This window comes from Ambystoma mexicanum, chromosome 11, assembly GCF_040938575.1.
Source record: "Ambystoma mexicanum isolate Mex_15411 chromosome 11, UKY_AmexF1_1, whole genome shotgun sequence".
NCBI classification, from domain to species: Eukaryota; Metazoa; Chordata; class Amphibia; order Caudata; family Ambystomatidae; genus Ambystoma; species Ambystoma mexicanum.
In genome coordinates, this window is record NC_090934.1 from 98,074,090 (window position 1) to 98,100,283 (window position 26,194).

The following is a 26,194-nucleotide window of genomic DNA, read 5'->3' on the forward strand; positions in this document are numbered from 1 at the left end:
CTCAGTATTCGGCTCCGGCCGAATACTTGTCCAATTATCAGATATTCAGCCGAATACTTAACTCTCCAATTTGGTTGACCACTAGTTTTTAGCAGGCAAATTGGGGTAATCGGGTCCATTATCACAAGTCAAATCCCGACTTGGTCACTGTTGACTGATGGGGACTGCATATGCACTTCGAAGCTGGGGAAAATGTCACCCTGACCTATTAAAGATGCCACCACGCCCAAAAATCACCTCCATGAATACCCCTCTTTGTCTGCTACAGGCTGCAATTACTATAGCTTTAAGATTTAGAAACTAGTGACTAATGAAGTTTCTTTGAACTTTATTTTTCTTAGAGAAGTTGGAATATTGGGTTGTTAAGACCAGCAGTGCAATTTATTTATTTTTAGCAAAAACACTTTGCTTTTTGCTTTGAAAATGTATGCAGTTAGTCTTGATCACATGGTGTCAAACGTGTCTAAGAGTATGTTACAAAGTAAAACCATCTTTTTACAAACAAAGTTGACTTCTGTAATGCTGTATTTTCGATTTTGTGGGAAGGCACATTTATTTTATTGTGCATTTGTAAGGCGCTTATACATCAAGAAATTGTGTTTCACTTCACATCATGCAAGACAATAAAATGCAAAGCTTTTTTAAGACCCTCCAATTGGTCTGAGATTCTCAGCGAGTCTTGGCTTTTAGGCTTCCATCCGACTCTAGGCACACAAGACCTCCTGGGTGCATGCAAGGTGGCACACAAAACTTCCCCACTAGCATCCATGCAGAGTGTCGCACAATAAGCAACCTACTTCCCCCCCACCCCCTGAAAGGTTGTGTATTGTTTGGGTCAAGACCCCTTTCCCTAAGTTGCCTTTCCCTGTTAGGCCACACCCCTCTTTGGAGCCCATCTCGAATTCTCATTCCACTTAAAGCACTTGGAAAAGGACAAATGTGGCCTGGTGGAGGCAGGAGACCAGAGGCATAAATGATATTTATCCAATCAAAGGGGTTGGCTGATTAGGGGTGGATGAGGTTGGGAGCAATGGGAGGATCGCGAGAGGCAGAATGTTGGTCCAATGACCCAGGCATAAGTTGCTCTTTCGTTGTCCAGGCATAGGCTGGTGAATTAGTTGCAGGTATGAGATAAGAGAACAGAAAATCCTTGATCTAATCATAGGGGAGAGAGGGAGAAAAGTTGGTTCATAATTGGATCTGGCCTGTGGGTCGAAAGGGGAGGACACAGATGGATGAAAAGAGGATGCTGCCAATTGCCCAGTCAATAGAGGACAGAGGGTCAGTGAGAGCAGCGGAGAGAGGTCATGGTGCATAGGTGGAAGCGTGGGAAGTGCACCTCTTAGGAGGATAGCTCAGTGGCAACATGCTCACCTTGGAAGCAAGACGACGCAGAGCAGCACAGGTTTGATCCCCGGGTCTGCGCATAGAAACCTCTGGGTGTTAAGAGTGTTCTAAAAAACCTATCATAACGGTATTGCAGGTTCATCATTGAATGTGGCTTAGGAGTGTGCAAGAGGAGCGCAGAGCTGTCCGCAGGAAGCAGTGGATCCATGTAGATTCCAGATAGAGAAGGATGCATCCGCAAGTTCGGCCCTCTCCCAGTCCCTTCTGGGGGTCCGTACCCCCAATGTCCGGCACACATCACTGTCTGTTCTGCGGCCCCATCTCCCCGCTATTCCTGCCTTTTATGCCTTAGTCTTCCAAGCTCAGTCTATACACTGTGACTGGCAGGAAAACCTCTGTGTGTGTCTGACAACAGATTGCTAATTGCTTCTAACCCCGACATTCACTCCACCATGTGTGAGCCTTTGAGGGTCAATCCAGGAATACCCCAAAGCTGTTGGGCAACCTTTACTATCGGGTGGGGGGTATTTGCTTCTGGCTCTTGAGGTGAATCCTACTTACCATAGGCCGATGGCCTGACTCTCTATAGGTTTGGGCATGTCTTCATGCTATTGGATGGTGGCAAGCCTGGTGGTTGCCATAGCCCCTGCTTACACACACATGCTTAGGTGCACCCGCACTCACTTTCTCTCACACTCTGCAAAGATTGACCTTTCATTTTTTCACAGGGTGCTCAAGGAGGAGAAGGCTCGCCGTGATGCTGAGGAGAAGGTCCATCGGGAAGCGGAAGCCCGCAGGCTGCAGGAGGAGCGGAAGCAGCAGCAGGAGGAGCAGCGCCTGCAGGAAGAGGCCCAACTCAAGAAGGAAGCGGAGGAGAAACTGCGAGCGGAGCAGGAGGAAGTGGAGCGCCTACAGAAGCAGGTGGGCCTGGGTAGAAGATTGCATGGGCTCAGCGAGGAGTAAGGCCATAGGGGTTATGACTGCTTAGAAACAGCAGCGCAGGCTTCTAGAAGCTTTGCAGAATCTGAATTTCACTAGTTTACTGTGTCGAGGCGCTGAAGGAAAAGCCTCACACTTCGTTGGGTTTGTGAAGTCAAACTCTGAGCGCAGAAATGTGTGTAGTCCCAGTGTTCAGCAGTGACCAATGCAGGTCCCACACATGGGCCAAAGTTCTTCGGCGCCGCCCAGTGTTGAAATGTTGTCACCCTTGGCGAGTAGTGAGAACCTTAGCATTGGTTACTTGGCTACTAATAGATTACAAATGCTTCTGCCATCGAGTGGCAAGAGTGTGCAATGCCTCTGGACCTATGTCTGATACACACTTGTATCTCTGGTCTTGCATCTTTTGTAACCCTTCTCTCATGCAGTTATCGCTTTGTAGGTAATAAATCTGATTCCGCCCCTTGTACTAGTTTTTGCTGTAGAGCGCATCCAGAAATGACGGAGCTGGGAGGGGGTGGAGGGATGGGCAAGAGGGCGCTCACCCTTATTTTCCCCCTGGTGCCTAGTGCAATGACCAGCCTCCCGCTGGTGCCCCATTATCCGCCCTCTGGCACCAAAATGTGCCTCCGCTACTGACATCCAGTGCAGGATTGGTGAGCGTGTTGGCATAGTCTAGTAATGGGAGGTCAGCGGCATCACTTTGTGGGTTCTAAGGGTGCGCCAAGTTCAATCCTGTAATTTCCCTCCATGCGCGCATGTGAAGAAAGTCTTGCTATGTCTGGGGAAATCGACAAAATAAGTTGATCGCCTGTGGGCTCTCTTCCTTTTCAGAGGGATGAGGCGGAGGCCCGAGCAAAAGAAGAGGCGGAGAAACAGCGGCAGGAGCGGGAGAAGCACTTCCAGAGGGAGGAGCAGGAGCGCTCGGAGAGGAAGAAGGTAATGTCGCAACATCTGGGGTAGCAGAGTGGGAAGGGGCTGCTGAGGGAGTACTTTCATCCAAGGAAGGCAAAGCATGCACAGTGGACCTCAAGTGACTTTTAGGCTCCCTGAAGGGCCAGTAGCCCTGGGGAAAAGCCTGCCACATGTTATGCTAGCCCCACACATGGGACACTCTGGCCGGGGCCTCTGCCATGAGAGCAAAGACCGTGCTGTGCTTGTGTAAAGTAAGTATCCTATCCATTAGCACCCTGAAAGGAGGTGCTGGCCAATCAGGCTGTTCGGAACGCGAGGTGTATTGCATGGTACAAGCCTTCTGATCAGCCTGGGTGCTGCTAGCCAGCTTATCTTCCCTTCCCCGATACTCCTTCCACCTTCCGCCCTCTTAACACCCACGTAGTTACCTGCGCAGGTGCAAAAAGTATCATTTTGAAATAAGACTTGCCTCCGTGCGCAATTTGGCTCCACATCATGCTTTCCCAAGTCAGTCTTATTGTTGATGATATCACGGTCATCGATGCAGAAAACGGACTTGGGGCCACCAATGGCGTGGCAACGGCTAGAGCAGCCAGGTAAGTTTCTTTTGATTTGTGTTATTGTATTTTCTTTAAAAAACCATTAGAATCTGCATAGAAAACTACACTGGTGCAATCTGCTGGTTTTCTCCATGACCATCAGTCTGGCTAAAGAGCTGCCAGAAGCACAGAAACTGCTTTCCTGAACATCTGTGAAGACCTGCTCTCCAACTTTGATTCCAACACCCCTGTGTCCTCATCCTACTTCATCTCTCTTCTGCCTTTGACACAGTCAACCATGCCATCCTGCTCAACCGTCTGTGACAACCTGGGCATGACCGTTCGGGCCCTGGCTCTGCGATCAACCCTCCCAGGTCCAACTTGGGTCCTTCCTCTCCTCTATCTTTACCTGTGGTGTTCACCAGGGGTCTAACCTCTCACTTCTTGCCCATCGCATTGTCGCTCTCTGCCCCAACTTTCAGTTCTATGCGGATGAAGATCGACTCATTTTCAGGCTCCCTTCTGCCACCTCTTCTCCTTCTCTCATCTCTGACTGTCTGCTTTCCAGGAGTGCTGTACTGCCAATGATATCTGCCTTAATGCCAGTAAGACTGAGATTCTCCTCATCAGCACACCTGCTCCCTCCTTTCCTGTCACTCTCTGGCTGGCCTATTGGCACTCTTCCTGCTCCCACCTGTGAGGCGAAAAACCTCGGGTCATCTTCGACTCCACACTCGCTCTCCTCACATCCCGAAGTCACACTACCATCTGTACCTCCTCAGAGGTATTCTTCCTTTCCTCTCCTTCCCCCAGAAGCTCACTGTCTCTAGAGCTCTGGTTCTCTCTAGGCTGGATTACTGCAACAGCCTCTTTCTAAATCTGCCTGCCTCTACTCTCCGCCCTCTGCAACTATTCCAGAACAGGACTGCAAGACTGGTCCTTGGCCTCAAGTCCAGGGATCGTATCTCTCCAGGGCAGAAATCTCTGCACCGGCTCCCAGTGGCGGCGAGGATTAAGTCAAAAACACTCTGCATTGTCCACAAGGCCTTCTGGGGCCTGGGGCCTCAATACCTTCAGCTCTCTCTTCCTAAATATGTTCCTTCTCGAGCTCTTCGCTCATCCGCCTCCAACTCCCTCAGGGTCAGTCGCTTCTCCAAGCAATGAGTTGGTGGTAGATCTTTCTTCTGTTGGGGCCTCCCTCTGAAACAGCCTCCCTGCCTCGCTGAAACTTGAGGAGAACTATCTCCAGTTGCGGAAGCACCTCAAGACCTTCCTCTTTGCTTCTGCTTTCGCTCCTCCTCTCCCCTGCTGATCTCCTGATTGAAACTGCACTGGTTACCTGGCTACCCTCTGATCTCGGGCCCAGGTCCTCTCCCTGCCAGTTGCACACCTGCATTGCCCCCCCCCCCCCCCTGGCAGCCCTTGCACTGTGGGACTGTTTTCTGTATCCCTACAGCCCCCGACCAGCACTTGACACCTGATGTCTGCACTTACCCTTGTACTTGCCACCAGTGGCCGCTCCTTTTATTTATTGACTTTATTTATTGTTTTATTTATTTTACTGTTTATCCTATGTACTGCACTGCCCCCTCCCTCTTTCTCCCCTCACTTTTCCCCCCCACCCTCCCCTGCACTTGCGCGATCTCAATGTCACCTGGCCTAGTAAGATCATTATTTCTGTCTTCCCTCTGTTCCCCCTCCCTTGCCTCTTTGTGCCTTGAAACACTTTAGGTGCGTTATAAATGCCATATCATATCCTACCTAAAGGTAATATGCCTCCAGGTGGTGGGCCGACCCTATCTGTAACTGCACCACTGCCCGCGATAAGGAACCCTCGCTTTGCTCGGGCCCTTAAGTTGGGTGTAGGGCCGTCCTGACGGGGTCGACCTGCCGTCTCATGGCATATCCCCTCAGTAAGCACTAGCCAGATATCTGACCCTCTACGCAAGGCCAACAGGCTTTTCGGAGTCTACGGCCTATCGAAACCAAGCAGCTGACATAAATCCCCCAACCAGATGTGGTTGCTGATCCCACCCTTAACCCGTAGCACACTTGCTAACCGAGGAGTCGGCCTAGCGGCCTAGGGTGACAATGGGACGGCAGGTGGGTATTTAAGACTTGAAAGCTAGCATTTTGAATATCAATTTAAATTAAAGCAAGCAATTTGAATACCTAACTGAATCAAAGAAACTACAGTTGAATACAGTTATGAATGGAAGTAGTTTTGTGGAATCGCACAATATGAAACTGCAGCTTGAGAACAAGCATTGGCAAGAGCAGTGACGGCTGGTGAGTTTGAAAGCTGGTGGAGTGTACTTTTCCCGGGGTGAATTGGGGAGCGAGGGAGCCCACACCAGTGTGCGGGGGGGGGGGGGAGCAAGGTGGATTGCCCCCCTGCAAATATTTTTGAAAAATGGATTCCAAACTGTGCAATTTACTGTCCAAACCCCCCAAAATAGAACATTAAAAAAAGCATTAGGTTTTACATTCTAATGGTGGTACATTATTCTTACGTGTTATGGTGTATTTTACAGCAGCTTGTATTGAAAATAGCTGGTACTATGGTGTGTGCATAAAGAAATTAATAATACAGCCAGTAATGATGGAAAAATATCATTTTGTCATGCTATTACTGGCATTCATATGCATTCATCCTCTTAATAAGGTGGGATTTAAGGCATTTTCTGAAAGGGGAGAAGCTAAGCTAAAATATTACTTTTTAACCACTTAGTTAATGCAACATTTGTCCTTCCTGTAATGGCGGTCTGCCTCGCCGAGTCTCCATTTCTTCAATTGCTCCAAGGTGAAACATGTGGAATGCACAGGTCACAGAAATAGCACATACATGGTGCATGGAGAAAAATGCAAAAACTAAGTTTATTTTCAGTGTATTATTATCACAACCAACCATAACATCATAATCTGATCAACAATTAAACTTCACATTTCTCACTGTTCTGTCAAATAGATCACTACAACCTTACACAAAATCCTAACATGTAGGGACATTAAAACAATTAAATAATTCAATGAAGGTGTAACCCACAGAATAACTGAAAATAGCTTGTAACAGAACAACATTCACCTGTCGATCATTTTGAAAGTTTGTACACAAATTGTGCACGTCTATTTTTCAGAGAGGCACATGTATCAATACTCCTTGTATTGAAGTCAGGGATCTCTTGAATTTGTTTTTTTTCCATGGACAGCCTGGCCAAAGCATTCAGACGATACTCAGTCATTGTGTTTCTCAAGAATGTTTGAACTTGCGTCGGGGTGGAGAAACATCGTTCAGACTCAGCTGTTGTCATGGGTGTAGTAATCAGAATTTTAAATAAATGCATGCTCTCAAAATGCTTCTTCGCGATTGTTTTCAATTAACAATTTTAATAAATAAATTGCCCCACTTGCACTACACAACTCCGTTCTCTAAACAATTGAAAGCTAAGTGCTCCGTCTTTCCCTGTTTAACATGGGGTATGGTTAGTCAGTTGCAGTCAGTGCATCATCAGTTTGGCAAAAGTAGTATGAATTTATATTGTGACTTGCTAAAGTTGCCTCTGGTGGAGGCTTAGCTTCCATTTTGTCTGTGCTTTCACGTGCTCTGCCAATGCACTTGATAAAAGTTGCAGTAGCTTTCTGCACATACACAGAATCAATATCTCACTTCTGAATCTGGTTATATAGAATGTCAACCTGGGGCATTATACCATTGAACAAAGCAAGGAAGAAAAGGAACTCCCTCTCTTTCAGAGTTCTAATGAAACCCTGGGCCTCATGCACAGTAACGCCCTCAAAAACATCCTGTTTTTCAACGATCTCAAAGCATCGATCGACTGCATCCGAATGCTGATATATATGGCATCTACTATCCAAATTTGGTAGCTCCAGCGAGTGCGCGGTGGTCTTGCAAGTCTTTTATCAGATACCTCTTCTAGAAATTCAGTTCTTTTTGGAGAATGATACATTTTCTTTACAGAAGCCAGAGATGTCAGTAAAGAAAATTCGAGCTTCTGATATTTTGGAAACGGTCTGTTCCATGATGAGGTTAAGCTGATGTGCATAGCAAAGTACATAATGGGCAGTTGGATACACTTCAGCTATTTTCTTTTTTACTCCACCAGACACACCCCTCATTACACTAGCACCATCATATGTTTGTGCAATTACTTTTTTTGTGGCAATCTTCAGGGAATAATTTGTCTAATTTTATCCATTATTGGAGTAGCAGTGGTTTGCACACTAGAGTCTTTCAGATGCGTAAAGCCATAAAACCTTTCAACAATGCTGAATTGTTCATCAATGTATCAATAGACTAGCAGAGACTGAGTCTTGGTGGAAACATCGGTTGGATCATCTGCCTGAATAGCCACATGTGTGTTTTAACTGCTCTTCACGGATCTCTCTGGTGACCGTGAGCATGCAGTCCAGCAGCTGAATTTTTTTGAACTGCCCTTAAATACTGTTGCATTCTGTAAATGCAGCTCCATTGCACTGTCTATGCTGAATACAAAATCCAACAGGTCTCTAAATCCACCAGGATTCAAAGAATCTTCAGTTTCATCATGGCCACGTAAAGCCAATTCAAATGCACCGCAAACACACACACAGTCGATTAACTTTGTCAAGATGTATTGGTTTATATCCACATCCTCATTATGCTTCAGCACGCTCCAGCGATGGGCATAGTCAACTGTGTTGCAATGTTTACACTTCCCAGTATGCGCAGCTGTGATATATTCTCAACATGAGATTTGCACGATTCATGTCTCTTGCTTTTTCTGACAAATGTTTTAAGTCCATGATTCCTGTTTTCGTCCAGGCCATTTCACCTCCAAACAGCAGGCAGGGGAAGCAGAAGAAAGACCGCTTAGCAATGCTACCAGGGAGCCATGTCTTCTTTTCATACCAAACCATGGAAAATGTGTATGTAGGCCTGTCCCCTATCTTTTGCGGACTGGTCAATTTTTAAATCTGCCCGATCTAGCCCTAGCCGATTCACCTCCAGTTTAGCGAGTTTGAAAAATGGTTTTGAGAGAAATTGATCCACTGAATTCATTTTCAGCAACAGTGACACCTGTTAAGTAAAATCATGATGTAAATATGTATATCGGATCATTTAGTAGTTCACGTAAGCTCTTTAAAAGCACAGATAATTTGTCATTACTAGGCACTGATAACATCTACAATTATACCCAACCCAGCTGTACTTTTCATTGACCAGTACAGTTGAGTTGGGTATAATTGCCGTGGTTTTCTGTGCATAAGAATTACTGAGTTGGTTAACTGTAACATCTGTTTATAAGGCTGGCAGAGTGAGCAGAACTCCTAAGCTAGTTCTTTAGCAGAAGGACTAGGAGAAACAGGAGAGGGTCAGATGGCAATAACTATCTAGTGGTGGGAGATTGACCAATGCGATGGGGACTGAACGCCACCAAATGTCTTGACCGCTGTCCCACAAAACACTACGACAGGCTTCCTTGCCACCCCTCTGCTGCGATTACGATTTTCCAGCCCTTTGTCAGGTTGGCTTCCCCCTAGAATCTGGGCACCGGCAGAAGAGGGTGGGTATGGAAAGTTGCATCGCCCAAGACGAACGTGCAAAGGGCTCTGAATTCTCGTCATCAAAAGCTGTGTGGAAAAGTACCCATAACCCCCAAATAAGCAAATGGTGAGTAACGTAAAGAAGCCTCTTTCAGCATCCTTTTCACCCCACAGTCTCAGGTCCACGTGGCGGCTCCATGAAATGCCCCAAAGTACTGACAAAATCCAAGATGGCCGACTGGCTGTGTATCATCTGACCTTCTTCAGTCACGTGGCAGGAAAGGTGACTGAGCTAAAATGCCCTGAGCTAAAGGAATTTTGCAGGAAGTTTCACCTTCCCATTTTTCATTCAGTCATGACTCCAGGGAAGGGGTGTACGAGTAGTAGATTGGCTGAAGGCAATCAGGGTCATCGTCTGGAGCTAGCGGAGGAACCATCAAGCCTCTTTGAAGTAGACCTCTGATTTCCAGTGCCTGGCTGGCATATACCGAGTCCAACATTGGAAATTGCCCTTCAAACCCCTGTAAGACCCCTGGAACCGGAAATGGCGTTGGAAGTTTTTAGAAATGTATAGCGCCCCAGTGGCTTTGAGAAGCCTGAAGGATCCTGAGAGTACCATCAAGTTGTTGAGAAATCTGAAAGTATGTTGCCCCGGATGCTTAATTTTGGGGGGGTGTTTGCCACGGATCAGCCCAGGCACTTATTTCTGAGCCCCGGCACGTATTGTGTCACTCACTTTGATTATGATGTGGTGTTTTGGCAACTTTAATATTTTCACTGCAAGTCACAATATAAACACCTAAAGGATCGGAGCAAAATGTAAATGATATTGGTTAAAGACGCACTTAAACAGCAGGACACAAGTATGTTATTTTAGGTGTATGTTGATTGGTATTTGTAAATCACACACCTGCCGTCGTGACCGAGTACATCCGTCAACCACAAAGCCAGTGGGAGTTGCAGCTTTAACCTCATATGTGAAACGGACAGTGAGCTAAAGACTTGGTTGAGACTCTCCCAGGGGCCATCCACCCAAGAACAGGTCAATGGGCTGTGTTTGTGCTGGTAGAGAGACTTCCAGACCCCGCTCTGTTTTGGTTTATTAACAGGTGAACAATTCCTCAAAATGGATGAGGGGTGCACATACAATGGATCCAATTAGCACACCCCAATCATGCATCAGTGCAATTGGTGCCCAAGCAGATCTATGAAAAGGAGAGAAAGGGCTTGACAGCATGTTGGTGTCATAGCAGTGGCAAGAGCCTTACCAGGAAAAGCAAAGTTGAAGAGGGAGAACCGGCCTTACCAACCGGGGTGTAAATCTGGTAACCACTGGGTTAAGAAGCACGGCCGGACAGCGCTTAATTTGGTTTCTAGTGAGCCTTTTTGGTTCCCTTGTCCCCTATATCTTGGAAGGATGGGTCAGGAGCAACATGCTCGCCTTGGAAGCAAGACGACACGTAGCAACACAGGTTCGATCCGCGCTTAGAAACCTGGGTTTTAAGCGAGTTATAAATAACCTATCATATCATATCACCCTGCCAAATAAGGCTATCCTTTGCTTATATGCTCCTTTTCACTACCAACATCACCCATTTTGGTAAATCTGAAGGAAAAACTACCCTAACCTCGCTCTCAGCTTAGCGGCTGGTCTGTTTCTCCCACCTCATTCATACAAGTTAAGGTAACACTGAAAGAAGGAACAGAACGCTTTCTGTGGTCAATTCTTGCTTTGCGCATTACATCAAAGGATATGTCCCGGTTAGATTTTTTTGGGGGGTTTTTGTTTCTCACATTAACCTATAGATTTTTTTTTTTTATTTCTTTGTAGGACTGACTGGATTTAGCACTTTGCAGGTTGTCCCATACTCTGGGGTATTTTGGGAGCTTATATTGTGCAAAATAGACGGCATTGGAGGCCGCACCACCATGAAATCTGGGTGCGTTGTCCACATACCCATCACAATAGACGCCTGCCAGCCTGCTAGAAGACCATTCTAGACAGCTGCCCATTGACTCAGTTGGAGGGCCCCAGAGGCTGCTATCTTGGCCCTAGAATAAGGGTAGCTGGCGACTCCATGCCATCAGACACTCCCTACTCAGTCCTGAGCTTTAATCTAGTCCGTTTTATTCAACGGATAAGACTACAACTCCCAGAATAAAACACTTGATGGAGAAATGAAAGCCCAGTTCTGGGGCATGGTGTTCCAATGACATTGCGCCATCGCGTAACCTAACCTAAAAGCATACAACCCAACTCCACTAAATTGGAGAAGGGTTGTGAAATGACACTTCGCCTGGGGCGGCTTAAATCCTTGCACGGGTTCTGCGTCTGCCCGCCATTTAGTCATGATCCAAGCACCCTGAGGAGGAGTCTACAAATCTACCATGTGCTCATTATATTTCAAGAGTCCCCTTGACTTGCTTTCAAAACATTTTGAACCTGAAGTAGGCAGCTTGGTTTTCTAAATCTTTGCCACACACTCGCTCGTTACGAACTTGCTGTAATTTGCCACCTCTGGGATTGTCTCCTAGGTTGATGACTTTCTTTTTTTGTATTTTTTCCTTCAGCGCTTGGAAGAGATCATGAAACGGACAAGGAAATCGGACGCTGTGGACAAAGTAAGTCTCCTGTGCAAATTAACATTTTTGGTAGGTTAATGGTTTACCTCCTGCACTAAATTCTTTTGGGGGGCAAGACAAGGAGGGGAGAGAGAGATTGCTTTTGGTATCCTAAATGATTGTACATATTTATGGCTTACAGTTTTCTTGAGCAAGGGGGCGGGGGCTACCAGACTGTGCAGTTGGGTACTTTCAAAGCCTTCCAAGTTGGGCTGAGAACTGGCAAAATCAAGATGGTGTCTGCCAGGCGGTTCAGTAGTAAGGCGGCCATCTTGGGTCCTACTGTCCAGTCCTAGCAGCTGTTCTTAGACGCTGGCTTTTCTAGTATTCTCCAAATGTCCCTAAACCTCACCCAAATGCGTGTTGATGTTGCACAAATATAGTGACCTAAATGTTTTTGTGCTCTTACAGAAGAAGGTGAACGGACAGGACGAGCGACCCGACACTGTGATCACAGGTACGCACACGCCTGGGAAGGGAACAGCAAAGGGGCGGAGCAACTACTGCTCTATGTACATGTCTTCATGAAGGCACATTCAGCATCAACTGTGTGGCAGAGAAGTGGTGGCCAACTTCCAAACCGAGTATCACATGTGTGGAAATCAACCAGGGAGGATGTTAGTGCAGTTTGATTTTTTGCAACCAAATGTTAAGAATAAATGAATATTTTGCAATTGGTTGTTTATAAAGGTTTGTACTCAAATATTTGGGTTTGTAAAACTTTTTTTCAACTGAAATCCGCAGAGCCTCGATACTTTGCCACGATTCCTGGCTCTGGTCCTGCCCGGCCTGGCTGAGTCTTTCCTTTATGTCACTTAGTTGAGGTGCTTTGCAGATGTGGTGGGAGAGAAGCCAGCCAAGCAGGGCCTCAAAACCCTCCTCTTCAAAGAGCTCCTCATGCACTGTTGACCCCACACCCACCTGCCACCCACACCTCACCCCTCATTACTACTGTTGCTTAATTTATGTAGCGGCAGAAGCTGATGTTTGTTTGTTTATTATTTATAATGCGCCGAAAAGCCCAAAGGTAACAAGGCGCAGCAGATACAAGAATTTGCAAGACTTAGTTACAGACAATGACATATATACAAGTATGAGCACAGTAATAATAGCAATAAACGGTAAATATAAACATATGTACAATTAACAGTTGTGTATCCAGAGTGACCGAGTGAGGGTGGGAGACAAGAGGTCCTAGATGATGGCTGTCTTCAGCCAAGACTTCAGCTTAGAGCGGAAGTTTTGGTAGGGTAGGTCCATTCTAAGAGTGGGTGGTAGGGAGTTCCATAGCTTGGCCGCTTTCACCGGGAAGCTATTGCCACCTATAGTTGATCGTTTGTAAGAAGGGACGGAGAGGCAGTCTCTGTATGCTATCCTCGACGGTCTCATGGATGTTAGTCTATGAAATCTGTTGATCAGATAGGTAGGGGCTGCATTGTTAAGGGACTTATGGGTTAGTGAGGCAGTTTTTAAGGAAATTTAGTCTATGATGGGAATCCAATTTTGTTGCTTGCTATGTATTGTAATGTGGTCTCTTCTTGAGATGCCCAGGGCCGCTCTAAGTGCGCTGTTCTGGATAGTTTGTAACTTGCCAGTGACGGCCTTGGAGGACCCAAGATAGAGGGCGTTACAGTAGTCCAAGCGGGAGAGTATAAGGGCTCTGGCCAGGGTCGGACAACTAGTCTCGGATAAAAAAGTATAGGACGTGGAGGAGGCTAATGAGTTCACTTGTCTGCTAAAATTGAAATTCGAGTCCAAGTAAAAGCCCAGTGTTTTGACTTCGTGTCCAACCCTGATGGTATTACCATCAATTATAAATGATGAGTATGCCGGGCTCAGTTTCTTTAGGCTAGCTTTGGTGCCCAGTGTGATGAGTTCCGTTTTATCATCATTCAGGCATAGACCGTGGGTGGCCATCCATGCCTGGATGATGATGTAAACCCTATTCACCAAGGCCAAATCCTTTGCATAATCTCCAGAAAGCGGAAGGAGGATCTGGGTATCATCTGCATAATTAGTGTAGGTGATACCGAGATGATCCAGATCATCGAAAAGGGGCTTGGTAAATACGTTGTACAGTGTAGGGGAGACACAGGAACCCTGAGGCACACCGCAGGTGATGGGTATGGGGTCTGCCGCGTCTGTCGGCGAAAAGACTCTCATGGTTCTGCCATCAAGGAAGGATCTGATCCAAGTCATAGCCTCGGGGGAGAAGTGGGCAGCTGTGTGGAGGTGGGTGCAGAGGACGGCGTGATCAACCAAGTTGAATGCTGCGGATAGGTCAAGGAGGAGGAGTAAAGCTGCTTGACCATTGTCTTTGAGCAGATCAATCTGTGTTTTAAGGTCGATGAGAGCTGTCTCGGTCCCATGTTGGGGTCGGAAGCCTGATTGTCTGGCTCCTAGCAAATGGTGATCTTCCAGGTGCTTCTGTATTTGTACATAGGCAACCTTATCCAGAATTTTCAGAAGGAATGGTACCGTTGTTATAGGCCTATAGTTAGTCGGTATTGCTGGGTCAAGAGTTTTTTTTTTTTAGTAGGGGTAGTACCCAGGAATGTTTTAAATTTAGTTGGGATGGAGCCGGTGGAGAAGGAGGCATTGATTAGTTTAGTGATGAATGGGGAAAGGTCACGGGCAGCATCTTTTATGAGCTGTGCTGGGCATAAGTCTCCCTGGCAGTTAGAAGGCTTTAATGACAGGATGATTTTTTCCACTTCGAATGTGGTCACTTTAGTAAAGTTAAATCGTGAATGTTCACTTGTGGGCCGCTTCTCAGGTGGCTTAGGCAGGGCAGGATTGTTCAAGGAGGCTTTTTTATAGGATATTTTATTTTGTAGCGTGGCGATTTTGTTAGCTAGGGCATGTTGGATGTCGGTACACCAGTTCTTGTCTTTTATACAGGTGTCTATAGGTGCTATGGGGGTTTCTACTTCTTTTAGAATCGAGAATAGTTCTTTTGTGTTTGAACTGGCTTGGGAGATGCGGGGGTCAAAGGAGGTACGTTTAGCAAGGAAGATTTCTTTTTTGTACAGGGCCGCTAGTTTGGTGAATTTGAGTTTGTTGGCTGCTGATGGGTCTTTTTTCCAGATAGATTCGCAGTGTCTTTTTTGTTGTCTTAAGTTTTTAAGGAGAGGTGTGTACCAGTTGTTAAGGTGGGTTTTGGACTTGCTTGGCCTGAGTTTGAGAGGGGCAATTGAGTCCAGGGAGGAAGACATGATTTTATTATATTCCTCAACTAAGGTTTCAGGGTCCAAGTTGTCATGGAGTGAGTTCAGTGTGGGGAGTAGGTTGGGGATAAGTCTCTCCACTGTGATACTTTTTGTTTCTGGTAAGAGTAGGGGGTGCCCTGCACGGTAATATGGGTGGAGGTCTAGTAGTGGACAATACAAATGATACCAGGTGGTGGTCCGTCCAGGCTAGGGGTGAGATGTCAGTAACCTTGGCTAGGCAGTTGTAGTCGGCTATCCAGTCTAGTATTCTGCCCTTGTCATGGGTTGGTTTTAGGCTTCTTTGAGTAAATCCTAATTCGCTGAGGGTGTTCAACGTGGTGATGGCGGCTTGGTCTTCAGGGTCATTAAAGCCCATATTGAAGTCTCCGAGGGTGAGCATCTGTGTGGCGTTTTTTAAGTTGGTGGATAGGATAGTGTTAAGATCCTCGTCGAAGGTGCCTAGAGGGCCTGGGGGGCGATAGATCAAATGGATGTTAAGGGTTTGAGTATTTGTGATGGGGATTTTAGGTGTGGGTTTAGGAGACTGTTGTCTACTTCCCCATATAAATAACGTTTAGAAAATGGGTTGTCATCCATTTAGCTTGATATTTGAACAGAGTAGACATTTCACATAAGCATGTTTAAATTTGCAGTACTTTAACAATTTCGAGTGTGTGTGTTTTATAGAAATCTAACCGCACAGAAGGCTTGGGGTCAAGTGGGTGTGCAGGAGAAGCTGTAGCTTGCAATGGGTTCAATCAAACCAGAACGTGCAGGCTGTGTGTGTTCGTTTCAAGCAATGGCCTTCTTATGGTAAGATGGGAGTCCTGAGCTTTGAGTGGTCGGGCGACAGCAGCCCCTCGGCATTGCTCCCTCAGGGGGGATCGGTTTGCCAGAATATGGCCTGGACAATCGACGATAAGCTATTTAATTCTTTTTAATTCTACTTCTTAGATTCTGCAAAGCCTTCTGAAGCGCCGGCGAACGCTGGAGAGAAGGAGGCCCGTACGCCGGACTCTCAAGAGAGCGAAAAGGAGTCTGAAACGCCCCAGAGGTACGAAACTCTTTAGATTAGAACTATCCCCCAGAAGGGCATAGCACCAACATACAGATGGGTAGAGATCTGCCCCCCCCCCCACGCCCTGTCACTTCTAGAACTGACCTCCTATGGTAGGAAAAGTGGATACTCCTAGTCTGATATAGAACCCTCCCACCCCTCTTTCTACTACTCCCACTCGCCTTGTGGCAGACATACCCAAAACAAAAATAGAACAGACAACTCACTTCTTCCTCCAACCCCCAACAGTAGGTAACCACCCTCCCCGTGGGGAAGAGCCCCTGTGAGGGTGCCTGCTCTCCAGGGGTGGGGGCACTCGCTGGCCCCACCTACAAGCAGCAGTGCTTTTAGAGGGATACAACATCGAGGGGGTTCTCCGGAGAAGGGGACATGGCCAAATTGTGCTGGGCCAGTGACTTGGACAAGGGCAACCTGCCCCAAACAAAGAATACTTCATGAGGCCATGCAAACATGTACTTTGAATGCAAACACGACCACTGGAGACAACGCTCGTGGCCCAGTCTGCATACCGTGAATACAACTCTCTCTGGTTCAGTTTTCAAATAAACTCCTGTCTGTAAATGAACCCCTTTCTGACTTGGGGATAATCAGCCTGCAAATCCCTTCATTGTGTGAATACATTACCCTGGCTCGGCGTGCTTAATAGCTCTTCTTAAATAGTAATGTAGGGTTTCAGCTCCCCTGCTGTCTCCTTGTCCTGTGATAATCCGTAGCTATGGACCCCCTGCAACAAAGGGCTAATAGTAATCCCGTATTCCCTAGGGATGCAACAGTCTTCTCAAACAAAAGGCTTTGTCACTTTAAAAGTAATTTTGCTTCCCAAAGAAAGACCTCAAAGTGTTAACGCATCCCAAAAATCTTCAGTCGGCCCTGAAATAAACCTGGTAGTGCACCCATGAGAAAGGAAACGGAGAACAAATGGCACCAATGTGAACTACTTGCCGCTTTGCATAAAATCAACGAGCATTTTGGGAAGAAAATTATGAACACACATTTTTATTTTTACAAACCATTGGCTTTTTGTACAATGCATATCAAAATTAAGTTATTTGGCGAAAGCGCTATATAAATAAAATACAAATTACAATATCAAAATTGCACCAATTAAAACAATGCCCTTATGGTTTTCGCAAAAACATTGATTACAAATGGAAAGGGGGTTGGAAAATGACTCTGTCCATACTCTAAGTGGTATTTCCCTACCTAAAATAAACAAAGGTTCTGTCTAATGTAAGTAGTCCAACGTAAACTGTCCTGTTGCCAAAGTACTGTTCTGGCTCTCACGTTTTAACCAAATTAATTGTACGGTGAAAAGGGTAATGTCTTTGGCCCAGAGTAGTGTACAAATGTTCAAAGAAAAGTAAATGCGTAACTCCAACACAAAATGTTCCTGAATGACAGAGTGCTTAGTTCCAGGGGATGGTTCCTGCCCCTGGATTTCTCTTCACTCCGTTTTATACTTTCAAGAATTAGTTCCTTAGTTTTCTTTTGATCAATAACACAATTGGTGTATAAAGCAACTTGGCTGTTAGTGTGTATCTTTGTAGAATACCTGGTGCACTCTCCTGACAGGTTTTCTCTCGACTAGGGTATATTTTTAATCCGCCTTTTGCCAATCATGCTGTAATCTTATCCGCACTTCCTTAGCTGGTGTATTTTACACACTGTTCAACTTTACTTTGCCTGGTATGCTCCCTTACCAGGACTTTCTTATTTGAATACTTTAGCAGCTTGCATCCGCCTGGTAAACTTTCCTGTCAGGGCTTTACTTTCTATGAACACACTTGCAATTTGCTTCGGCACGGTAGACTCTCCTGCCAGGGCTTTTCTCATATATATGTTCTTGTGACTTGAATCTGCTTGGTATACTCCTGCCGGGGCCTTTCTCTTATAACTTTAATTCCCCTTGGTTACTCTTCTGCCAGGGCTTTCTTCTTATGACGATGGTGTACCAACTTCCAAAACATATGTGCGTCATTGCCCTTGCATATGCCTATTAGGCAGTGCCCTGTACGAGATTGTGCCCGTCCCCACTCCCCACAAGTGCAGAACCTCCGTGGGCTCTGTTTTTCGGCAAATCGGTATCAGCTGAATAACAGAACTGAGCCCCCTGCTGTTCTTGTAAAGTGTGTTTAAGGGTGCCTTGCCTCCAGCTCAGTGCCATTTAAATAGCGCCTATTAAAGAATCATGCTGTGGTTCTTTGAAAGGTGCTGTTTACATGACTAAGCTGGAGACAATGCGCCCTTTCTTTGAGAGCTCGACCCACTGTCCAGATTACTGGGCTTCCTCGGGGGGGGGCGGGGGGGGGGATGAGGGATTGGCTCTCGCATTTATGTCAAGATTGATAATGGGGTCTAGTTCTGGTCTCCGAGAACTCGAGCCATGTGTCATAATCAGTGGGCAGTGGGCGCGCTCCTCCCTACGCTCTATTCTTGAGCCCCAGATGAGGGAGAGAAAACAAGCCTGTATACAGCAGTAGTGCAATGATGTAGAGGCCCTCAAGTCAGAACCACTGGTTTAACCCTCTGGCGCATCGGCTGCACCTGCCTTTTAGCATGGTGAAGCTGGGTATGTGGCTCAGTGGGTTAATGCAACCACTGCAGGGTGTAGAGGTTTGAATCCTGGCCGGTCCCCTCAGCCCTTCCTCAAGTACAATTTTTTTTAAAACATTTTTTTATTTTTTTTATTTATTGAATATAGTTGAATTTAATCAACTTTTTTTCAATCATTACAATTTTATCAATCAATTAATACCAATGACTAAAAAGACAATTTTCACATATACAACTACAATTTTCAGTTTACAATTTCCAACAATTCACCATAAAAACTCCTCACAAAAAAATCAGAGAATACAAGAATATAATCTACAACCATTTAGATAACATTTCCAAAATTGATTTAAAGTGCATCTGTGCAGATAGATAAATTCCTATTCATTCCATTTTCAAGGCTGCCAAGAAATTGATGGTGGCTAAACTAATACTCATAGATTTGGTAGCAGCTAATGCTATCCATCGATGTTCTGGGTTCATCTGTGCAAAGTACGCAAGCTGTTTTGCAAAATAAGTCCTCCGTAAATTTGTGAGTGCTGGACAATCAATAATTGTTGTAGTGTCTCGACAACACTGTTATCTTTACAAAAATGACACCATCTATCATCAAAAGGTATCAGATTCCTTCTGGCTTTAATTTCACGGGTAGGCCAGATATTAAATCGGAAGCGCAATATGGCATATCTTGAGGCTGCTGATGGAGCTAGATTTAAATATGAAGCCATTTCTCTATAGCGTTTAGGACTTAATACTGAGGCATCAAAATCCTTGTATTGCAGACATTTGTCCCTTGTATCAATCCAATCCGTCAGATACATTTTTATTTTTTTTAGCCCGGTCTGGATTGAATAACAGGGTCTCAATAGTGATATCGGCGTGCAGCATAACAGCAAAGATGTTATTTAACCATTGTTTCGGAAAGCCTTCAGAGGTTTTAAGTAGATAGCTGGCAACTGTAGCTAGTGTGGTATTATTACTTGAAGACAGCAAACATTTCCGTAACAATGCACATAAACGCCAGTTATATATTGCAGTTAATGAGATTAACCCAAGTTCATAGCGAATAAACACTCCTGGGGTACATTGCAGTAAGTGCAAAATAGGACGCCAAAATTTAGTTTCTAATGAATTCAAAAAAGTCATTGAAATGGTACAATATGTCTCAAGACCATATAATAATGTAGCAACTACGTTCTGACTCCAGTAAATAATGGCAGGCTTTATTGAAAATTTGCCATACTTGGAGAGAACTATTCTTGTTTGGTAAATAGCAGTGGATAGCTTTTGTTCTATTTTATGTAGTTGCGAATGGTCAGAGGGCCGGCCATCAAAAATGAGGCCTAGATAAATGTAATTTGGAACTATCTGCAAAACAGTATTTTCTATTTGCCACACCATTCTTTCTTCGCATACCCTTTGGGACATATGTAACAATTTGGGTCTTGGTACTATTAACAACTAGTTCATTGTCTCGAAAATATAGACAAAGTGAATTCAACAAGTTATTCAAACCGCTTGGGGTCTTTGATACCAAAACAAGATCGTCTGCGTACCATAAAGCATTAATCTTTACACCATTTAATTTTGGGGCATCAGCTACGAGCTTGGGGAAAATCCATTGCACATCATTAATGAAGAAGTTAAACAATGCCGATGCCAAAATGCATCCTTGTTTTAAGCCTCTATTTGTAACAGCTCTGGAAAGTAGCCCTTCCATATTTAATCTTATGAATACCTTTGTCTGGGAGTGAAGCAAAAAAATATCAATCAAGGTTGGAGGACAGTCAGCATGAATTAGTTTGGCCATAAGTTTTGGTCTGGAAACAGAATCAAATGCGGAGTGTAAGTCCACAAATGCAAAATAAAGTGGACATCTCTTGGTTTGAGCTTGATGTCTGATTGCATTTAGAGTGATCAAGTTTACCGCAGTTCCCAAACCCGCGACAAACCCGGTTTGGGCAGGATCGCGGAGGCCAGCTTTGACTGTCCATTCATTAAATTCCCTTAGCACCATCCTAGAAAAGATTTTCCCCGGCGCATCTAACAATGCTATCGGCCGATAGCTTTTGGGGTCCTTACGGTCACCCTTTTTATATATTGGTACAATTATAGATGATCGCCACGAATTAGGAATGGTCATAATTTGTATAATGTGTTGAAAGGTATTATTTAAAATATTTGCCCACTCATTTACATTTTGTTTAAACATGTAATTCGAGAGGCCATCAGGGCCTGCTGGCCTTGAGGAGGAGGATCTTTTAATGAAATCCTCAACTATCGCTACGGAGCACTTCAAACGCCAACTTCCAACCATACTCGTATTGTGAGTGTAGTTGCACATTTTGCTGTCAGCATATAGTTTGGTGAAATGGTTAATCCATTGCACTTCTGTTACTGCATTAATTTGAGGGTTTACTTGAGAGCCAGCCTTACAATTATTTAATAATTCCCATACCTGTGCAGAATTCTTCTTGTAACAAGCTGTTAAAAAATGTTCACCATCATTTTGAAAAAGCGCAGCCTTCATTGATCGAACCCAATTACGATAATGCCAATTGGCTGATTTAATAGCTTTTGGTTGATCAGCCATGGGTAATTTACAGAGGCTTCTAATCTCTTTCCTATATGCCTTTTTACGGTCATGAAGTGCTATGTCAAATCCATGGGTGTGAATCATGGAGGTCTTATGTTTCACTAACTGAATATTCTTAAAAGTATTTAAGACATCAACATATGATTCAACACTGCTCGTTCCATGACTATTCAAGATAGCAGTGTTTAGGGCTGAAAACGGTTCCTACCCTTATTAACCATAAGAGGTTGTCTATAACATTGCTTAGTAACCAGCACAATTTGGTTTTTAATGGACCAAAAGAGAGATAATAAATGGTGGTCACTTTGTACCTGCTTAACAGCAAATTTAGTGGCATTCATAAAAATATTATTGCTCATAAAAATATAATCAATAGTGGACTTGGAATTTCCTCTCTCCCAAGTGTTCATCGAAGGAATATTGCCAATAATAGCACCATTCGCCATCCTTAAATTAAGGTCATTCATAAATAGCGACCATCTCTGACTATCAGAATTCATGCCCTTTTTGTTAATTTCAAGGCATGAGCGGTTCAAATCGCCCATTACCAAGATGCCAGAGATATCTTTATCTGTAGCAATAATTTCAAAAAGATTCGACAAGAGTACTGTAGAATATTTCTTCAAGAATGCCCACTGGATTTCGATAAAGATTAATTAGGGCGTATGTTTCTAGGCCAATGGTGATTCTGACCAGCTGAATGAATTTATTGGGAGATTTCCATGCAGAGATTTCAAGTCCTCTACTGGATTTCACTGCCACCAGCAGACCAGAAGTAGGCCTTCCTTTACCAGAAGATTCAGCTGGTAATAAAACAAGATCATGGTCGTCCCATATAGGAGCGTGTAACATCCATGTTTCCTGCAAGACTACGATATCATAGTTATTCAAATGATCATTGACAGTCCATTGAAGGTGTGAGGAGCCCCGCGTGTTCCAACTAGCAAGTGAAATTTCTATACTTATGACTCCCGTTCGTGGTTATGAGTGAGTGTTAGACATTGATGATGGTATTAAATTGTGGCTGTTATCATTGACACAGAAATGACATACACACACTGGTTCTACTGCAGGAGTTGTGAGTGCCTCTATATTATCAGGCTCTTGAAGGTTCTTTCAGGCTGGATCCTGGGCCAATAAAAAACCCATATTAAACCGTTCCATTCATGCATTCCATAATGAATTACGCACTACCCCTGATTTGACCCATAAACGAACAACAGAATCTTATCGCAAAGAAATTCAATTTGATCTATATCACTGGAAGCAATTGCTTCCAGACCCTCGACATCACCAAAAATATTTAGCACACTAGCACGACATAGATCATATTTAAGAAAATCACCATCACGGCATTTCAAAATCAAGGTGTGAAAAACTTTAAATCTCAGAGCATTAGAGTCTTTTTTGTCACTTACATGAACTTTTGACACTGTTTTCTGAGTGTCAATATTCCTTGAATTTTGAAAGACCTTATGCCCAGAGCCGCCACCAGATGTAAAGGCTGTAAAGGACTTGGGGTTTGGCGTTTTTACATCTTTAAATGGGGTATTAATCTGTTCATTGCTAAAATGTACTGTTTTGGGTCGTAGGGACTGTAGATTGACGAGAGATGAATCTGGCAACACCTCCGACAATCTTTTTGAAAGATAGGAATCAACTGCAGCTTTAAGAGTGCTCAGCCGATTGTCAGGTCGTTGTTGTGGAATGGCAGTTAAAGTGGAAGGTTTCTCAACACCACCTACCATCACTCTTGAATGTGTGCGTGTCAAGGATTCTGCGGGCTTTTGGGGCTGACCTGGTGTATTTATATTTGAACTGTAAGATAATAATTCAAGTAGGTCATCCAGTGGCGCATGACCCAAAGTCAAGTCCTGAGTCACTGAGTGATTAGCTGAAGTGGAGACAGATCTCAATGGTACATGTACACCCACATGTGGAGTCACGTTATTAGTTAAGGATTCTCAAATTCTCTATTGAAACTGGTATAGAGCAATCAGAATTTGTCTGATTCACTACAGTGATATTTTCTTGCTGTAAGTTAGGCTTAGATATAACATTCATATTTCTTAAAGGAACTTTATTTTGTACTGTTCTTTTTTTTTTTTTGCTTATCAGTTGGTGAGGGTTTTTTTTGTGTAGCTCTATTGGCGATTTTAGCACCAGACTGATCTTGGGTAGTAATTCTCTCAGGAGAGTCGAAACTTATCCAAGAGTCATTTTTTCTTTCTGCTGCAACCGCTATACCTTCTACAGGACGGATAATATTGGCAAATGAAGGCAAAACTGAGTCTGTCATGATAGGTAGGTTACGAAGAGACTCTAATGCTACGAGTCTCTGCGCAATACTTGAGCCGTCATGAGTTTGACTAGTTTGATTAGACAAGCAATGAGTCTCTAACTTATCTTTGCATGATATTTTCTATTTTTGATGTATTAGAAACGAGGTGAGAGCCAACTTTCGGGTCATTTCCAATTAGATCTAGCTTGGAAGCAAGACTAGTGATTTTATAATCCAGGGACTCATACAGTTTAAACAGACTAGATATAGTAGTGTTTATGGCTCCAAGGGAAATATCCATAAGAGCAGGATTGGCCGAATGATCACGAGGTTTCCTCGTAGATTGACACCGGCGCGGCGTTGGCTGTAAAAAGGATATGTCCTCACCATGTCTTGTTGAGTCCATGGAACCAGGTAGATTATAATCTGTCAGGACTGACGCTCTCAAGCTTTCTAATTCTCGGCCATCTACATGGACTGATGTATCTAGTAACGGGACCTCCTCAGGGATCACTTCTATTATTTCAACATTCTCTCTACCCATTACCGAATCATTCAAAGGTGTTTCATTACAAGATACAGGGCACTCCTCATGACTAGATGTTGCATCTTCGTTCAAGGATGCTTCTATTACCACTGAGATAGGTTGTGGCCATTTTTTAATTTTTTGAGGGGACTGTGCTATAGCAAGTATAGTAGAATCAGAGATGGTAATACCTAGATTTGAGACATTAGAAACACTAGATGGCACTGCTACTTCCTGTGATACAACAATAGGTATTTGAGAATTAATGGGTTCATTAGCCCTCGATATTGAAGTTGAATTATCACTTTGGTTAGAGACATTCGTGATCTTATCATAAAAATTACGAATGTCACGATTAAAGACGGGCGTTTTTTTGATCAGCGTCAGAATGATAGTTTTTTTGAGGTTCGTGTAAGGCTTTTGGATTTGTCACAAGATTTATGTACCAGATGATTAATCTGAGTATTCAAAGAATGTTTTACAAGAGCACCAGTTGGAGTTGTGCAGGAATTATTGTCAAACATAACTTTGTCCGCCACAAATGGCATTCCTGCTGTTAAATTATACATAGATTCAGACCCTCGTAGTCAAAATCAGACTTGAGCAAAGAATGTAAAAGAGTCTTGATTTTCCCAAGTTAAAATGGCACGTAACTTGGTTACTTGCAATGTAATGAACGTTCACCTTTACACCATGCCACACGTAGAATGTTGGTTTCCGGAAGGGATCAAAGAGATTAAACCTCCACAGTCTCCCAACCAGTTTATGGCGCCGCCAAACAGCCGCACAACAGTACAGCTAGCGGCCTTGTCACTGCCGGGCTTAACGCCGCAAGGGTGAATATGGGCGTGTTTTAAAAGAACTTCTGGTCAGGTGATGGGTCACGTGTCCACCAGTTGGCTCCGGCCCCTCCAGGGAACGAAAATCACACAGCAAGAGTCTGTGCTGACTCGCAGTGCTGTGGTCCAATGGTCACTTCAAAATGTTCGGTATGGTCAAAGAAAAGCTGCTTTTGCAGATTAGTAAAAACGCCTCAAGTACAATTAGTTTGGTAACAATCTTTCTGATGTTTGTTAATCTGCTTAGAATCACATGCTGTGCATAGGTCCGACATCCAGTGGTCACTGCGGAGTATTGCATTTTGTTTTTCGTAGTCGAAAAGGGGACGTCGACAAGGCGTGTCTATAACACTATCCCTATAGTGACGTGCGTTGTACCCACAATCCCTCACGCGTCGAGGTCCCTCAGATTGTTTTTTTCCGCCCAGCTTCTGGTCGCCTTACGCGGAGCTCCTAGAGAGACATTGCTTACACTTAATACGGACCGCGGTCCTTAATTTTACTTATTATATTATTGAAGATCCCTCCCCTCGACGTTTGCTGCGAAGCTGATCCTCCGCCGAGCAAGTTTTCGACGGAGGGGAAGAGACGGAAGGGATCCTTCGGCGCTGCCGAACACGTGGCCTGGCCTCGCCGGCCTACATACAGTAGGGAGAGTGGGGGTTTCGAACTTTTTATCTTCTCTTTGAGAATGTCTTTCTTTCTCCCCTATCTTTCCCTTGGGGTTGTTATCACCAGCTATTATTGCCTCAGCTATGGAGAGGACACCTTTTAAGTTTTGCCCACGCTGTAGGGGCAAATACACTTGGAAGGACAAACACAAGCTCTGTAATCGTTGCTTGCCCCTCGATCATAAGGAGGACGGCTGCGCGGCCTGTAAACTCTTAAAACCTAGAACTCTTAAAGAACGCAAGGTTAAGAGGTGGGCAGACTACGCTATGGCGAAGTCAGTTTCCTCACCCGCCGCCGCTGTTACAGAAAGTGACGAGGAGGGTGATAACTCGACGTCCGTTACGGAAGTCATTAACCCCCAGAAGGAGCGCTCGCGCTCCTCGACGTCCGTCCCCGGCCCCGACGGGCTCGGCTCACGCCCTGCTCATGGGGATGAACATCCCGGCGACAAGGACGCACACAAAACCCATAGGCCTAAGCACACAACCCACGGCTCTTCTTCGTCAAAGACGAAGGATCCATCGGCGCCTAAGG

The 26,194-nt window shown here is 44.7% G+C and overlaps 1 protein-coding gene across 4 annotated transcripts in view; it reads left to right on the forward strand.

The window, feature by feature from the left end:
• Positions 1-26,194, forward strand: part of MAP7D1 (MAP7 domain containing 1) — a 382,583-nt gene that overhangs the window by 339,553 nt on the left and 16,836 nt on the right. For all 4 annotated transcript variants that reach the window (XM_069622620.1, XM_069622618.1, XM_069622619.1 and 1 more), the window contains 5 exons: positions 2,076-2,268; positions 3,121-3,225; positions 11,856-11,906; positions 12,318-12,363; positions 16,070-16,169. In XM_069622620.1, the coding sequence (XP_069478721.1) occupies positions 2,076-2,268; positions 3,121-3,225; positions 11,856-11,906; positions 12,318-12,363; positions 16,070-16,169 (495 nt within the window). The remainder of the gene's footprint in view (positions 1-2,075; positions 2,269-3,120; positions 3,226-11,855; positions 11,907-12,317; positions 12,364-16,069; positions 16,170-26,194) is intronic.